Source organism: Crinia signifera, chromosome 9 (genome assembly GCF_055691185.1).
Source record: "Crinia signifera chromosome 9, ASM5569118v1, whole genome shotgun sequence".
In the NCBI taxonomy this organism is placed as follows: Eukaryota; Metazoa; Chordata; class Amphibia; order Anura; family Myobatrachidae; genus Crinia; species Crinia signifera.
In genome coordinates, this window is record NC_139225.1 from 150,490,225 (window position 1) to 150,508,428 (window position 18,204).

Genomic DNA, 18,204 nt, shown 5'->3' on the forward strand with positions numbered 1-18,204 from the left:
TCCAGCAGTCTCAGACGGTGGAACCCTGGAAGCTGTACAGCACGGTGGGGCTGCTGCTGGGCCTTGATGTCATCGTACTGGGCATCTGGCAGATAGTGGACCCTCTGCAGCGCACTATAGAGGTGAGGTGAGGGGAGGTGGATGGGCCCAGAAAGCCGAATTATAAATGTACTGTGTTCTCGCCCCAATTAGCATCGTCTATACTATAGCATGACCGCAGTGGAGCGAATGCTAAGCTTTTAACCCTTTGAGTGCCAAGTGAATTTGTCAAAATAGGTGTGAAAATTGCCCAGCAAACATTTGTATTCATCGTTATGACCTGTAATGTTAACTCATGTAGGAAATATAACCTATGTTTACACAGCCATTTTTATTTGAATTAATATAACAAATGGGAGTGACATTGGCATTTTTAGCCAATGTTAATGTGTCTCTCTCTGTTGCTGCCTGCTTCAGAGAGTGTATTGTTACATCATTAGTGAGGGGATAGAAGACACTGGTCCCTCCAGTTACAGTAATTCAGCCATAAATGGCGTTGTATAGAAAGGAACGCAGACTCCCCACAACCCCAATCACTTCCAGCCACCTTCTAGTGCAAACAGGGTGATGTCACTGTGGCTGCATTGTGTGCTGGGTGCATAGGCTTTATAGTGTTGTCTCTGGTGATGTCGCTGTGTGTGCAGGTACAGTACCTGGTGATGTCGCTGTGTGTGTGTAGGTACAGTACCTGGTGATGTCGCTGTGTGTGTAGGTACAGTACCTGGTGATGTCGCTGTGTGTGCAGGTACAGTACCTGGTGATGTCGCTGTGTGTGCAGGTACAGTACCTGGTGATGTCGCTGTGTGTGTAGGTACAGTACCCGGTGATGTCGCTGTGTGTGCAGGTACAGTACCTGGTGATGTCGCTGTGTGTGCAGGTACAGTACCTGGTGATGTCGCTGTGTGTGCAGGTACAGTACCTGGTGATGTCGCTGTGTGAGTAGGTACAGTACCTGGTGATGTCGCTGTGTGTGTAGGTACAGTACCTGGTGATGTCGCTGTGTGTGCAGGTACAGTATCTGGTGATGTCGCTGTGTGTGTGCAGGTACAGTACCTGGTGATGTCGCTGTGTGAGTTGGTCCCTGGTGATGTCGCTGTGTGTGTGTAGGTACAGTACCTGGTGATGTCGCTGTGTGAGTTGGTCCCTGGTGATGTCGCTGTGTGTGTAGGTACAGTACCTGGTGATGTCGCTGTGTGAGTTGGTCCCTGGTGATGTCGCTGTGTGTGCAGGTACAGTACCTGGTGATGTCGCTGTGTGTGCAGGTACAGTACCTGGTGATGTCGCTGTGTGTGTAGGTACAGTACCTGGTGATGTCGCTGTGTGTGCAGGTACAGTACCTGGTGATGTCGCTGTGTGTGTGTAGGTACAGTACCTGGTGATGTCGCTGTGTGAGTTGGTCCCTGGTGATGTCGCTGTGTGTGTAGGTACAGTACCTGGTGATGTCGCTGTGTGAGTTGGTCCCTGGTGATGTCGCTGTGTGTGCAGGTACAGTACCTGGTGATGTCGCTGTGTGTGCAGGTACAGTACCTGGTGATGTCGCTGTGTGTGTAGGTACAGTACCTGGTGATGTCGCTGTGTGTGCAGGTACAGTACCTGGTGATGTCGCTGTGTGTGTGTAGGTACAGTACCTGGTGATGTCGCTGTGTGAGTTGGTCCCTGGTGATGTCGCTGTGTGTGTAAGTACAGTACCTGGTGATGTCGCTGTGTGAGTTGGTCCCTGGTGATGTCGCTATACACAGAGGTGTATGGTGATATTGCTCTGTGTACAGGTATATGGAGATCTCTTTGTGTAAGCAAGTGTAGGACAGTGTCAAAGAATGCACTGGTGCAGGGAAATGTCCTGGAGTACCCTGGAGCAGGGCAATGTCATGGAATGCACTGGTGCAGGGTGATGTCATGGAATGCACTGGTGCAGGGTGATGTCACAGATTACACTGGTGCAGGGTGATGTCACAGAGTGCACTGGTGCAGGGTGAGGTCACAGAGTGCACTGGTGCAGGGTGAGGTCACAGAGTGCACTGGTGCAGGGTGAGGTCACAGATTACACTGGTGCAGGGTGATGTCACAGATTACACTGGTGCAGGGTGATGTCACAGATTACACTGGTGCAGGGTGATGTCACAGATTACACTGGTGCAGGGTGATGTCATGGAATGCACTGGTGCAGGGTGATGTCACAGATTACACTGGTGCAGGGTGATGTCACAGATTACACTGGTGCAGGGTGATGTCACAGAGTGCACTGGTGCAGGGTGAGGTCACAGAGTGCACTGGTGCAGGGTGAGGTCACAGAGTGCACTGGTGCAGGGTGATGTCACAGATTACACTGGTGCAGGGTGATGTCACAGATTACATTGGTGCAGGGTGATGTCATGGAATGCACTGGTGCAGGGTGATGTCATGGAATGCACTGGTGCAGGGTGATGTCACAGAGTACACTGGTGCAGGGTGATGTCACAGAGTGCACTGGTGCAGGGTGAGGTCACAGAGTGCACTGGTGCAGGGTGAGGTCACAGAGTGCACTGGTGCAGGGTGAGGTCACAGAGTGCACTGGTGCAGGGTGAGGTCACAGAGTGCACTGGTGCAGGGTGATGTCACGGATTACACTGGTGCAGGGTGATGTCACGGATTACACTGGTGCAGGGTGATGTCATGGAATGCACTGGTGCAGGGTGATGTCACGGAATGCACTGGTGCAGGGTGATGTCACGGAATGCACTGGTGCAGGGTGATGTCACAGAGAGCACTGGTGCAGGGTGAGGTCACAGAGTGCACTGGTGCAGGGTGAGGTAACAGAGTGCACTGGTGCAGGGTGATGTCACAGATTACACTGGTGCAGGGTGATGTCACAGATTACACTGGTGCAGGGTGATGTCACAGATTACACTGGTGCAGGGTGATGTCACAGAGTGCACTGGTGCAGGGTGAGGTCACAGAGTGCACTGGTGCAGGGTGAGGTCACAGAGTGCACTGGTGCAGGGTGAGGTCACAGAGTGCACTGGTGCAGGGTGAGGTCACAGATTACACTGGTGCAGGGTGAGGTCACAGATTACACTGGTGCAGGGTGAGGTCACCGAGTGCACTGGTGCAGGGTGAGGTCACAGAATGCATAGTTACCTACATGAGTATTATATGTACATGTAGTAGCTATGTGAGTATTGTATGCACATGTAGCTATGAGTATTGTATGTACATGTAGTAGTATATGAATATTATGTGTACATGTACTGGGTATACGAGTATTATATGCACATGTATTTATAGGAGTATTTTACATACATGTAATAGGTATATGAGTACTGTTGTAGTAGCTATATGAGTATTGTATGTACATGTAGTAGCTATATGAGTATTGTATGTACATGTAGTAGCTATATGAGTATTGTATGTACATGTAGTAGCTATATGAGTATTGTATGTACATGTAGTAGCTATATGAGTATTGTATGTACATGTAGTAGATATATGAGTATTGTATGTACATATAGTGGCTATATGAGTATTGTATGTACATGTAGTAGATATATGAGTATTGTATGTACATGTAGTAGATATATGAGTATTGTATGTACATGTAGTAGCTGTATGAGTATTGTATGTACCTGTAGTAGCTATATAAGTATTGTATGTACATGTAGTAGATATATGAGTATTGTATGTACATGTAGTAGCTATATGAGTATTATATGTACATGTAGTAGCTATATGAGTTTTGTATGTACATGTAGTAGATAGATGAGTATTGTATGTACATGTAGTAGCTATATGAGTATTGTATGTACATGTAGTAGCTATATGAGTATTGTATGTACATGTAGTGGCTATATGAGTATTGTATGTACATGTAGTAGCTATATGAGTATTGTATGTACATGTAGTAGATATATGAGTATTGTATGTACATGTAGTAGCTATATGAGTATTGTATGTACATGTAGTAGATAGATGAGTATTGTATGTACATGTAGTAGATATATAAGTATTGTATGTACATGTAGTAGCTATATGAGTATTGTATGTATATGTAGTAGCTATATCAGTATTGTATGTACATGTAGTAGATATATGAGTATAGTATGTACATGTAGTAGCTATATCAGTATTGTATGTACATGTAGTAGATATATGAGTATTGTATGTACATGTAGTAGATATATGAGTATTGTATGTACATGTAGTAGCTATATGTGTATTGTATGTACATGTAGTAGCTATATGTGTATTGTATGTACATGTAGTAGCTAAATGAGTATTGTATGTACATGTAGTAGATATATGAGTATTGTATGTACATGTAGTAGCTATATGAGTATTGTATGTACATGTAGTAGATATATGAGTATTGTATGTACATGTAGTGGCTATATGAGTATTGTATGTACCTGTAGTAGCTATATAAGTATTGTATGTACAATACATGTAGTAGCTATATGAGTATTGTATGTACATGTAGTAGATAGATGAGTATTGTGTGTACATGTATGTCACTTTTGTGTGTATATGTAGTAGTTCTGAGTATAGTATGTACATGTAGTAGCTATATGAGTATTGTATGTACATGTAGTAGCTAAATGAGTATTGTATGTACATGTAGTAGATATATGAGTATTGTATGTACATGTAGTAGCTATATGAGTATTGTATGTACATGTAGTAGATATATGAGTATTGTATGTACATGTAGTAGCTATATGAGTATTGTATGTACATGTAGTAGCTATATGAGTATTGTATGTACATGTAGTAGATATATGAGTATAGTATGTACATGTAGTAGCTATATGAGTATTGTATGTACATGTAGTAGATATATGAGTATTGTATGTACATGTAGTAGCTATATGTGTATTGTATGTACATGTAGTAGCTAAATGAGTATTGTATGTACATGTAGTAGATATATGAGTATTGTATCTACATGTAGTAGCTATATGAGTATTGTATGTACATGTAGTGGCTATATGAGTATTGTATGTACATGTAGTAGCTAAATGTGTATTGTATGTACCTGTAGTAGCTATATAAGTATTGTATGTACATGTAGTAGATATATGAGTATTGTATGTACCTGTAGTAGCTATATAAGTATTGTATGTACATGTAGTAGATATATGAGTATTGTATGTACATGTAGTAGCTATATGAGTATTGTATGTACATGTAGTAGATATATGAGTATTGTATGTACGTGTAGTAGATATGAGTATTGTATGTACATGTAGTAGCTATATGAGTATTATATGTACATGTAGTAGCTATATGAGTTTTGTATGTACATGTAGTAGATAGATGAGTATTGTATGTACATGTAGTAGCTATATGAGTATTGTATGTACATGTAGTAGCTATATGAGTATTGTATGTACATGTAGTGGCTATATGAGTATTGTATGTACATGTAGTAGCTATATGAGTATTGTATGTACATGTAGTAGATATATGAGTATTGTATGTACATGTAGTAGCTATATGAGTATTGTATGTACATGTAGTAGGTAGATGAGTATTGTATGTACATGTAGTAGATATATAAGTATTGTATGTACATGTAGTAGCTATATGAGTATTGTATGTATATGTAGTAGCTATATCAGTATTGTATGTACATGTAGTAGATATATGAGTATAGTATGTACATGTAGTAGCTATATCAGTATTGTATGTACATGTAGTAGATATATGAGTATTGTATGTACATGTAGTAGATATATGAGTATTGTATGTACATGTAGTAGCTATATGTGTATTGTATGTACATGTAGTAGCTAAATGAGTATTGTATGTACATGTAGTAGATATATGAGTATTGTATGTACATGTAGTAGCTATATGAGTATTGTATGTACATGTAGTAGATATATGAGTATTGTATGTACATGTAGTGGCTATATGAGTATTGTATGTACCTGTAGTAGCTATATAAGTATTGTATGTACAATACATGTAGTAGCTATATGAGTATTGTATGTACATGTAGTAGATAGATGAGTATTGTGTGTACATGTATGTCACTTTTGTGTGTATATGTAGTAGTTCTGAGTATAGTATGTACATGTAGTAGCTATATGAGTATTGTATGTACATGTAGTAGCTAAATGAGTATTGTATGTACATGTAGTAGATATATGAGTATTGTATGTACATGTAGTAGCTATATGAGTATTGTATGTACATGTAGTAGATATATGAGTATTGTATGTACATGTAGTAGCTATATGAGTATTGTATGTACATGTAGTAGCTATATGAGTATTGTATGTACATGTAGTAGATATATGAGTATAGTATGTACATGTAGTAGCTATATGAGTATTGTATGTACATGTAGTAGATATATGAGTATTGTATGTACATGTAGTAGCTATATGTGTATTGTATGTACATGTAGTAGCTAAATGAGTATTGTATGTACATGTAGTAGATATATGAGTATTGTATGTACATGTAGTAGCTATATGAGTATTGTATGTACATGTAGTGGCTATATGAGTATTGTATGTACATGTAGTAGCTAAATGTGTATTATATGTACATGTAGTAGCTATATAAGTATTGTATGTACATGTAGTAGATATATGAGTATTGTATGTACCTGTAGTAGCTATATAAGTATTGTATGTACATGTAGTAGATATATGAGTATTGTATGTACATGTAGTAGCTATATGAGTATTGTATGTACATGTAGTAGATATATGAGTATTGTATGTACATGTAGTAGCTATATGAGTATTGTATGTACCTGTAGTAGCTATATGAGTATTGTATGTACATGTAGTATCTATATGAGTATTGTATGTACATGTAGTAGATATATGAGTATTGTATGTATATGTAGTGGCTATATGAGTATTGTATGTACATGTAGTAGATATATGAGTATTGTATGTACATGTAGTAGATATGAGTATTGTATGTACATGTAGTAGATATATGAGTATTGTATGTACATGTAGTAGCTATATAAGTATTGTATGTACATGTAGTAGCTATATAAGTATTGTATGTACATGTAGTAGATAGATGAGTATTGTGTGTACATGTAGTAGATAGATGAGTATTGTGTGTATATGTAGTAGCTATATGAGTATTGTATGTACATGTAGTAGCTATATGAGTATTGTATGTACATGTAGTAGCTATATGAGTATTGTATGTACATGTAGTAGATATATGAGTATTGTATGTACATGTAGTAGCTATATAAGTATTGTATGTACATGTAGTAGATAGATGAGTATTGTGTGTACATGTAGTAGATAGATGAGTATTGTGTGTATATGTAGTAGCTATATGAGTATTGTATGTACATGTAGTAGATAGATGAGTATTGTGTGTACATGTAGTAGCTATATGAGTATTGTATGTACATGTAGTAGATAGATGAGTATTGTGTGTACATGTATGTCACTTTTGTGTGTATATGTAGTAGTTCTGAGTATAGTATGTACATGTAGTAGCTATATAAGTATTGTATGTACATGTAGTAGATAGATGAGTATTGTGTGTACATGTAGTAGATAGATGAGTATTGTGTGTACATGTAGTAGATAGATGAGTATTGTGTGTACATGTAGTAGATAGATGAGTATTGTGTGTACATGTATGTCACTTTTGTGTGTATATGTAGTAGTTCTGAGTATAGTATGTACATGTAGCAGGTATGGGACTTTGGTTTGTACATGTAGTAGGTATATGAGTATGTACTGTGGTTTAGGGTAAAGGTGCCCATACATATATATATGCCCCTTTTTCACACGATTTTGACCCATTGGGACAATAAGTTATATGGAAAGTGCCATATCGTATGTGATGTATCCGTGCGCATCAGATCTGGAGATCGCCATGTGTGCCACAGTGATTTGTTCCACCCTGTGGCAGTTAATGGCATTGCATACAATACATGGTATGCTAAAGGAGGGCATACAGTGTATGCGGCTCCCCGGGAGGTAGTTGGCGAGGTGCGTATATGATACCTCACAGTAGTGTATGAGGGCCTTGGGTCTGTCTTGTTCTATGTGACATGCGCTGCCCTCCTTCCTGTGGACATGGATGTGTTTTACTCTTTCCAGGAGTTTACTAAGGAAGAGCCTCGTGGAGACCTGGATGTCCTCATCCTTCCCCAGCTGGAGCACTGCAGTTCTGTGAAGATGAACACGTGGCTTGGTGAATTTATCTCCATTCTTCATCTCTTTCCAACAAAGTTTTAGTTTTTTCATTGACTGTTATATCTTCTTTGCCCCATATTTCCCTTCCTCTCCTTCCTCTGTACATCTCCCTCCTGCTCCATATCTATCAGCCTCTTCCCTGTCCTGTGTTCTCCTCATTCTTATTCTGTCTCTTCCCTGCCCAATCTTCCTCTTACTCTCTATTGTTCATTCTAGCACTCACCATATTTGAACACCCATGCAGTTCCTCTTCCCTACCTGGGGTGTCGCTGTCTGCTGTAGAGGTTCTAGCACAGTGTGGTCTGTATATCAGCACTGATATGCAAAGCAGACCTGTGCTAGAAACACCACAGCAGACAGCGACACCCCAGGCAGGGAAGAGGAACTGCATGGGTTTTCAAAGATAGCGGGTGCTAGAATGAACACCAACTCTCCATCCTCCTTGCATCTCCCTCTATCTCCACATCTATCAGTCTCTCGCCTGCCCCATCTTCCCCTTACTCTTCGTCCTCCTTATGTCTCCCTCCTACTCCACATGTATCTCTCTTCCCTGCCCTGTGTTCCCCTTACTCTCCATCCCCCTTACTTCTTCTTCCTTCTCCACTTCTATCAGTCTCTTCCTTGCCCTGTCTTTCCCTTACTCTCCGTCTTCCTTACGTCTCCTTCCTTCCCTACTTCTATCAGTCACTTCCCTGTCCCATCTTCCCCTTAATCTCCTTCTGTCTCCCTCCATCCCCACTTCTATCAGTCTCTTCTCTGTCCCTTTCAATTTACATCTATCAGTCTTTATCTGGTCTTCTGACACTCTCCTCTGTGCCTGATATTTAGGTATTGTGTATGGCTCTAAGGGTCTCCTTCTCCTGCTCGGTATTTTCCTGGCCTACGAGACAAAGAGTGTCTCCACTGAGAAGATTAATGACCATCGTGCAGTGGGGATGGCCATATACAATGTTGCTGTGAGTATTCCGAGTGACGGGAAAGAGATAAGCCCTGAGATGCCAGTGGACCTCTGTTTACATATACAATCGTCTTGCACCATAGTATAAAAAGTCAGGTCCAAAGGGGTCCAGAGAGCAGGAATAACCCAACACTATACAAGAGCTGTAATGAGATGGTAACTGGGCAACGTAGAGACGATGGACACTGAGACATTGACACTAGTCAGTAACTTTTTATTTTATGACCCAATAAACAAAAAAAGGTCCAACCACCTCTGACTCCAGCAACCCAATGGTCAGCAGACCTCACCCGTTTGTGCAGTGCTGACCACCCGGTGGCCCTAATCTGCGCCCAGGTCATAGTCACTGTCATCATTTTGTTGTGTTGAGAGCATTGATTGGAAGACAACAGGAGTCCTACGTGATACATTTATATATATATATAATATATTACATCACGTCTTTTTGAGATCCTCTGAGGCTTCCTCATCTCTTTTCTTCTCCCCCATCGCTCTCCAGGTCCTGTGTCTCATCACCGCGCCTGTCACCATGATCCTTAGCAGCCAGCAAGATGCCTCCTTTGCCTTCTCCTCTCTCGCCATCGTCTTCTCTGCCTATATCACACTGGTCGTGCTGTTTGTACCTAAGGTGAGAACCTTGTGGCATCTGAATATGAGGTGAGGCTGTGGGCATCTCCGCCACTTCCAGCGTCAAGTTCTACAGTCTTTTATGGAACTGTGAGGCCCCCCCTTTCAGACCGCACATATTAACCGGTATATTGCCGTTTTTTTACAGTTTCAAAACGGTAATATGTGCAGTCTGAAAGGTGCAGAGTGAATTTACCGTTTTAAATTAACGTATTTTAAAACGGTAAAAAAAAGCAGGGTCCTACACGTTTCAGACCCGTTTTTTTTTGCTGTCTGAACAGGTCTGAAACGGTACCCAGGCAGCAGTGAGCACTATTGGTCCCCAGTGCAGTGCATATTTAATGAGCCGGCTGCTCATTACATATGTGCATATCTAATGAGCCACTAATTACATATGCACATATGTAACGAGTTGTCGGCTCATTAAATATGCACTGCGCTGGCTCAGAGGGGACCAGCTAATGCTCAGTGTCAGACCCCCTACCCTTACCCTTCCAGCATCCTGCAGCTCTCCTCCCAGCCTGCAGTGCGGGAGCTCCTGCTGGCAGTCTAGGTGCGGGCTCTGGTGCCTGATCCCCTCTCTATACCTCCAAGAGGTCACTGCCCAGCGCATCTCCGGGATGTCTCAGCTGCTTTCACACCGCAAACCTGCTTAGACCAGGTATTTACATGCAAAGTGAAAGGGGTTAAACTTGCTCTGACCCGTTTTAAAAAAGTTTTAAATACCTGGTGTAAGCAGGTTTTGCGGTGTGAAAGCAGCATTAGTGGCCTGGGCTGTCCAGTTTCAGGACTGGGCAGAGAAGGGAAATGGTATGTAGAATATGAATTGCTTAGTAATACTCTAGCTGTAGAAACAATCCTGATTTAAATTTAAATCTTCGAGTATAATTGAGGCTCCAAATTTGCGTGGACTGCACCTAAAGAATTTCAATGTTTGACTCACAAGGGCTCATTTACTAAGCGCTGCCGCTTCCTGACATGATAAAGAGCAACATTTTAAAGCGCAATGTTCTTAGCAGCCAGAGCTGGGGTATTTTGCTATTTAAAGTGTTGCCCTTTTAAGTTTTAGGCTTAAACACTCTGGGAAGCTGTGACTTTACATATAAACCCTATGGACTGGACTATCAAAATTAAAAGGTAACAACACCCACTTGTTACCCTTCCAAATGAAGTCACTTATGTTGGGTACTATTACTTACTGTAGTAACTTCTGATACTGGAGAAAGGACAGCTATTTGGGGAGACCGGTGGTACAGAGCAATACTCCCTTTGCCATCTCTGTCAGTGAAGCCCCCAATCAGGCCGATTCCTGTAGCATTTGCACCCCTGCAGTGACATTAGTCTACCATTGGGTGGAGACATTTCAGCAACAGTAATCCGAATGAGTGACAAGTTGTTGCGATGGTGGGATGGACGCCCAGATAGGGGTCCTGCATCCCTCAGGCCAGGACCGTGCTGAGGAAAGTGCAGAGACCATGATACCTTGCTTCAGCCTCTGACCCCTGTTTTACGTACAGATGAGGCGGCTGATAACCAGAGGAGAGTGGCAGTCAGAGCAGCAGGACACGCTAAAGACCGGATCATCCACCAACAACAACGAAGAGGAGAAATCTCGGCTGCTGGAGCGGGAGAACCAGGAGTTGGGCCGGATCATTGCTGAGGTGATATTCTGCTTTGTCCACAGCCACCGGCGTCAGAGGCGCAGGCACTGCCCATATTTATGTAGCTGAGCGATAATTTGCAACTGCGCATGTGCAAAAAATGTCAGAGAACCACTACGGCGCCTGCGTGTAGGCGCTGGCGGGACCGAGACAGACGGTATTACATATGTGGCACAACGATGGGAGCATCAGTATTACAGCGGGTGGGTTCCGGATGACTCACCAACAGTCGGGATTCTGATGGTTGTTTCTCTGACATCGGGAGTCCGACTTACATGTGCTATATTCCCTCGTGGGGGTCCGAGAATAGGTGGCGTGCCACCGAGCCCGTAGTGTGGCGAAAGCAGCAAGGGGCACGAATGCGCTCATCCCCCTGTCAGGCTTCTGACAGTCGGGATTCGGATGTCAGAGAAATGACGCTGGCAGGTAAACCATTCCCACAGTGTGCACGGGCGCTAACAGTGGGTGCCACAGCTGTTGCACATTAGGCCGCATGGATGTAGGCAGGGGGTGGAGTCTGAAGCGCGATGCTCTGTGTCTGGCTGCAGTCAGTGTCTCGCTGGACCTTTACGCATCTTTCTCTGTAACTATCTCCCCATTTCCTGTCTAGAAAGAAGAGCGGGTCCTGGAGTTGCGCCAGCAGTTGCGCTCCCGCAGGAAACAGTCCGTCACGCCACGGGAAAACTGCTCCGACAATCACTACCCTAATTCCTCCGGGGCAGTGTCCTCTCTGTACCAGCCGGGCTTCCCCCTGGCAAGGTGCCTGGTGGCAGAGGGGGGCGACAAACTGGGGAGGAACAGCTGTGATGGGAGCAGAGTCCATCTCCTCTACAAGTAGAGATGCCACGGCTCAGCCCGGCCACGTATTCTACATACCTGTCAGTACACTGTGTGGCCTCTCTCCCGGGATGTGTCTTCTCTGTCTCCCCCTACGTCTGTCTCTCCCCCCCCTCAGTGTCTCCGCACATCTCTCTCCAGCCTGGATGTCTCATCTAATACGGCACTTTATACAGATCGGCCTACACTAGACACGGATCCCTGCCCCTGCGGAAGCCACACTTGTAACCCCCAGCCCGGCCCAGCCTCTCCCCCTCAGGGAACATTCATTATCTAGTCATTTGCACCCACTGCACTTACAACATGTTTTCTAAACTGTGATTGGCTATTGCAATAAATAAATAACGAGAAGATTTTTTTCATTGTTTGGTTATTTATTTTTTATTAATTTTATGAATGAGTAACTTGTCAGATATTCCAAACAGATGGAAAATATGCACACTGCCGGGCTGCGCGAGGCAGAGGCACACACTGCCGGGATGCAGGAGGCAGAAGAGTACACTGCAGGGCTGCACGAGGCAGAGGCACACACTGCAGGGATGCAGGAGGCAGAAGAGTACACTGCAGGGCTGCACAAGGCAGAGGCACACACTGCCGGGCTGCGCGAGGCAGAGGCACACACTGCCGGGATGCAGGAGGCAGAAGAGTACACTGCCGGGCTGCGCGAGGCAGAGGCGCACACTGCCGGGCTGCGCGAGGCAGAGGCGCACACTGCCGGGATGCAGGAGGCAGAGGCACACACTGCCGGGATGCAGGAGGCAGAGGCGCACACTGCCGGGCTGCGCGAGGCAGAGGCGCACACTGCCGGGCTGCGCGAGGCAGAGGCGCACACTGCCGGGCTGCGCGAGGCAGAGGTGCACACTGCCGGGCTGCACGATGCAGAGGCACACACTGCAGGGATGCAGGAGGCAGAAGAGTACACTGCCGGGCTGCGCGAGGCAGAGGCGCACACTGCCGGGCTGCGCGAGGCAGAGGCGCACACTGCCGGGCTGCGCGAGGCAGAGGCGCACACTGCAGGGATGCAGGAGGCAGAGGCACACACTGCAGGGATGCAGGAGGCAGAGGAGTACTCTGCAGGGCTGCACGAGGCAGAGGCACACACTGCAGGGATGCACGAGGCAGAAGCACACACTGCAGGGATGCAGAGGCACACACTGCCGGGCTGCGCGAGGCAGAGGCACACACTGCAGGGCTGCACGATGCAGAGGCACACACTGCAGGGATGCAGGAGGCAGAGGCACACACTGCAGGGATGCAGGAGGCAGAGGAGTACTCTGCAGGGCTGCACGAGGCAGAGACGCACACACTATAGGTCTGCTGAGTCCTTACCATGCAGGATGAGGTGTGTTGGCGCTGGGTCTCCTGGTACTGCCGGGATAATGCCCTTACCATGCAGGATGAGGTGTGTTGGCGCTGGGTCTCCTGGTACTGCTGGGATAATGCCCTTACCATGCAGGATGAGGTGTGTTGGCGCTGGGTGTCCTGGTACTGCCGGGGTAATGCCCTTACTGTGCAGGATGAGGTGTGTTGGGGCTGGGTCTCCTGGTACTGCCAGGGGTAATGCCCTTACCGTACAGGATTAGGTGTGTTGGAGCTGGGTCTCCTGGTACTGCCGGGGTAATGCCCTTACCATGCAGGATGAGGTGTGTTGGAGCTGGGTGTCCTGGTACTGCCGGGGTAATGCCCTTACCGTACAGGATGAGGTGTGTTGGAGCTGGGACTCCTGGTACTGCCCGAGTAATGCCCTTACCGTGCAGGATGAGGTGGGTTGGGGCTGGGTCTCTGGGTACTGCCGGGGTAATATCCTTACTGTGCAGGATGAGGTGTGTTGGAGCTGGGACTCCTGGTACTGCCCGAGTAATGCCCTTACCGTGCAGGATGAGGTGTGCTGGAGCTGGGTTCCTGGTACTGCTGGGGTAATGCCCTTACCATGCAGGATGAGGTGTGTTGGCGCTGGGTGTCCTGGTAGTGCCGGGGTAATGCCCTTACCGTACAGGATTAGGTGTGTTGGAGCTGGGTCTCCTGGTACTGCCGGGGTAATGCCCTTACCATGCAGGTTGAGGTGTGTTGGAGCTGGGTCTCCTGGTACTGCCGGGGTAATGCCCTTACCGTACAGGATGAGGTGTGTTGGAGCTGGGAGTCCTGGTACTGCCCGAGTAATGCCCTTACCGTGCAGGATGAGGTGGGTTGGGGCTGGGTCTCTGGGTACTACCGGGGTAATATCCTTACTGTGCAGGATGAGGTGTGTTGGAGCTGGGTCTCCTGGTACTGCCGGGGTAATGTTCTTACCATGCAGGATGAGGTGTGCTGGGGCTGGGTCTCCTGGTACTGCCGGGGTAATGTCCTTACCGTACAGGATGAGGTGGGTTGGGGCTGGGTCTCCTGGTACTGCAAGGGTAATGCCCATACCGTACAGGATGAGGTGTGTTGGGGATGGGTCTCCTGGTACTGCCGGGGTAATGCCCTTACCGTGCAGGATGAGGTGTGTTGGAGTCGGGTCTCCTGGTACTGACGGGGTAATGTCCTTACCGTGCAGGATGAGGTGTGTTGGAGTTGGGTCTCCTGGTACTGCCGGGGTAATGTTCTTACTGTGCAGGATGAGGTGTGTTGGGGCTGGGTCTCTGGGTACTGCCAGGGTAATGTCCTTACCGTACAAGATGAGGTATGTTGGGGCTAGGTCTCTTGGTAATGCCCTGTCACAACTCCTTTGTTATAATACACATATATATGTGGAAATAAGCGTCTATATCTCGTAGTGACCACGATAATAGTGTATAATGATAGTGATCTGCACCGGTGTAGTGACATCACTGACCATGTGAGCGCCCAGTCTGCTGTTACCATTACTTAGTGATGTCATTAACACTCATCGATTATAAGGGATAACATCAGAACCACTTTATACAAATTGCCTTCTGAATTGCAGACATGCACCGGCCCGATTACACATCATTGTGATTCCGTGTAACGGTCACTGACTAATCTCTATACCATCCGATATCCGATGCGCAAATGCTCAGGATCAAGGTTGTGTTAATGACAGGACATTTGTATAATGACATACTGAGCAATTACAATTGTTTTTAGGATTGTCGGAATATGGAATAGTTGGAGCGGATGAAGATTCCCACGTTGTGACTCACGTGTGTCACCCTGCATGCGCTGTCATGTACAAAGCATTTCCCTGACAGCAGGGTTCCGGCACGTGCCGCTCAGGTGTAAATAATGTGTTGGCGCCTGTTTATGCCTGTGTATAACGCCAATTCAGGCTCAGTCACGAGATTCTGCTCTGTACTAAGCCTCTGGGAGAGATAAAGTGAAGGTTGATAAAGTACCAGCCATTTAAGCTCCTAACTGCCATTTTACAGGCTAGCGTCCATTTAATGCAACACACTGACCCCACATGGGTATTATTATGGCCAATCAGGAGCAAGGTCGCCGCGTCAGTAGCCCTAATTCAGACCCCATCAGCCTCCCCGAATTTCTGGGGGTCAAAGTAGAAATGTGGGATACTTCACAACTTTTCTGGGGGGCCAGGAGGCGGGCCCAATTTTTGGGAGCCTCGCGGCCATTCCGCAGGGGTAGGAGTAGTATGGTGTAAGTTATACACATCTAGTTTTGGTTGTTACTATGGACAACTTCCCATCTTAGTCAATGTACCCCTAACTGAGCCGTCAGGACACAGGCAGCGGAGTTTATTTATTGCACAGTTTTTATTCTCATTTATATTATTAAACGGAGATTGCATAGAAAACATGGGTCAGGAAAGAGGATTACAGAGAGATGGGTGCAGCCACCCGCAATGTTACCATTACTTCCCAAGAATTACTAGTCAGAGGCGGCCATTTTTGATTTTCCTCTGTATCCTCCTTTGCTGCAGCTCCAAAAACTTTATTTAAAACGCTGTACACAAAGCCCCATTCCGCTTGTCTAACAGCTCTCCCTCTGTACCAGTGCTTCCCAACCTCGGCCCCCATAGCACACTAAGGGGTACATTTACTAAAGCCTCTAATAATATAAAGAGATGATGTTGCCCATGGCAACCAATCAGATTATTTCTATAATTTTGTAGAAGGCAATTGAGAAATGATAGACAGAATTGGATCGGTTGCTATGGGCAACATCACTCTTCATATTTAGAAGCTTCAGTCAATTTACCCCTAACGGTCCAGGTTTTACACATACCTGCTTACTCCACCCAGAACGGCTCCCGAAAATTGGGTGGCTCTTCCAAAAGAGTGGGTAAGCCCCCCTTCCGCATCTACTCACAAGCACCCCATCCGCATCTACCCACAAGCCCCCCATCCACATCTACCCACAAGCCCCCCATCCGCATCTACCCACAAGCCCTCCATCCGCATCTACCCACAAGCCCTCCATCCGCATCTACCCGCAAGCCCCCCATCCGCATCTACCCACAAGCCCCCCATCCGCATCTACCCACAAGCCCCCCATCCGCATCTACCCACAAGCCCTCCATCCGCATCTACCCACAAGCCCCCCATCCGCATCTACCCACAAGCTCCCCATCCGCATCTTACCCACAAGCCCCCCATCCGCATCTACCCACAAGCCCCCCATCCGCATCTACCCACAAGCCCCCCATCCGCATCTACCCACAAGCACCCACATGCACTTAGGTACAAAGGAAAGGATAATGCTGACATTAGACTGACCTGGTGTGTGGAAGGCGCCCGCGCAACTGCTGAGTCACTATTAAACTAATAGCAGGATTACCCCCTTCATGGTTAAGTTCCTTTACAATGCATATATACTGTATAAACCCGCTGTCACTAATGCCGTCTTCCTCACCTTACAAAGACTAATAACACCCCCAATCCTGCACCCCGTCCCCCCGCTATGTACGGCGCACACAGACAGCCAGAGCACCAGAGAGTGAAGGCTTCCTGCTCCGTGAGGTAGAGCGTTGCATTTTGAAATGCGCACAAATGTCTCGTTCATTCTATGGACCTCAATTGAAAGATTGTTCTCCTGCTCCCCGCGTGCCCCTAGAAAGCCAGAAGACTCATGTAAGGTGGGCACTGCGCAAAACTGACCCCAACCAAAGTCCACCTTGGGACCGCTTCACGAACACTGGATTTGGGAAATAAGATGCTATCCCTTCCCCTCCTAAAATACTCTGCACTGCTTTTTTTATGATTAAATGAATCCTGAGCGTTTTATTGATCTACGGTGGGTGAAGAGCACATGTCTGCCAGCGTCCGACTACGTGGTTCCAACGCCTCCCACTGAGGTCATGTGAGAGTCTGAGGTCGATGTTTTGCAGCATGGAATTGACCCATTGTAAGATGCCCAACTCGCTTCTCCCACCCCATCCCCGGGATCCAGAGGACTTACAAATAATGTCTAGTTCGACACTGAAAGGTCAATGTCGACCTATGCAATAGGTTGACATGGGAATGGTTGATACACCAAAAGGTTGACATGCGTTTTTGACCTTTTCCATTCCATCCCTTTGCCTGTGTCGACCCTCTGTCAGTATTGACCTTGTATGTCGACCGTCTGCTGTTGAGCTAGACAGTGATCACTCTATAAAGAGGGTTCTCGGTTACCCACCGCAACTACGCAACACGTCCCTTGTTATTGACGTGCATCCCTGCTTCTAGGGAAAGCAGTGCATTGTGGGGAGGATCCGAGTAAAGTACGTGGCACCAGAATACAGCATTTTGCGAATGAGGCCCCGTGGATTTTTCTCTGCAGGTTTACAAATCATAAACAGTCATTTAAATATAAAAACCCGTAATAATCCGTTATTCTAAGGCCAATGACAATATAATAGTCCAGACACAAGCCTGGTACCACATATTATACATGAGAATCTGCTGGTTCCATTGTGCAGAAATAATTCCCACAAACCCTAATTCATGGTCAGTACCCACCCCCCATACCCACC

At 45.9% G+C, this 18,204-nt stretch overlaps 1 protein-coding gene across 3 annotated transcripts in view; it reads left to right on the forward strand.

Moving 5' to 3' along the window:
- The window catches only part of GABBR1 (gamma-aminobutyric acid type B receptor subunit 1), an 86,789-nt gene extending 74,142 nt beyond the window's left edge, over window positions 1-12,647 (forward strand). For 2 of the 3 annotated variants that reach the window (XM_083160267.1, XM_083160268.1), the window contains exons 19-24: window positions 6-122; window positions 8,112-8,205; window positions 9,036-9,163; window positions 9,665-9,793; window positions 11,310-11,453; window positions 12,064-12,647. In XM_083160267.1, coding sequence (XP_083016393.1) covers window positions 6-122; window positions 8,112-8,205; window positions 9,036-9,163; window positions 9,665-9,793; window positions 11,310-11,453; window positions 12,064-12,291 — 840 coding nt within the window. In that variant the 3' untranslated portion in view covers window positions 12,292-12,647. The remainder of the gene's footprint in view (window positions 1-5; window positions 123-8,111; window positions 8,206-9,035; window positions 9,164-9,664; window positions 9,794-11,309; window positions 11,454-12,063) is intronic. The other variant, XM_083160269.1, reaches the window with a different exon arrangement.
- The last annotated feature ends 5,557 nt before the right edge of the window (window positions 12,648-18,204 follow it).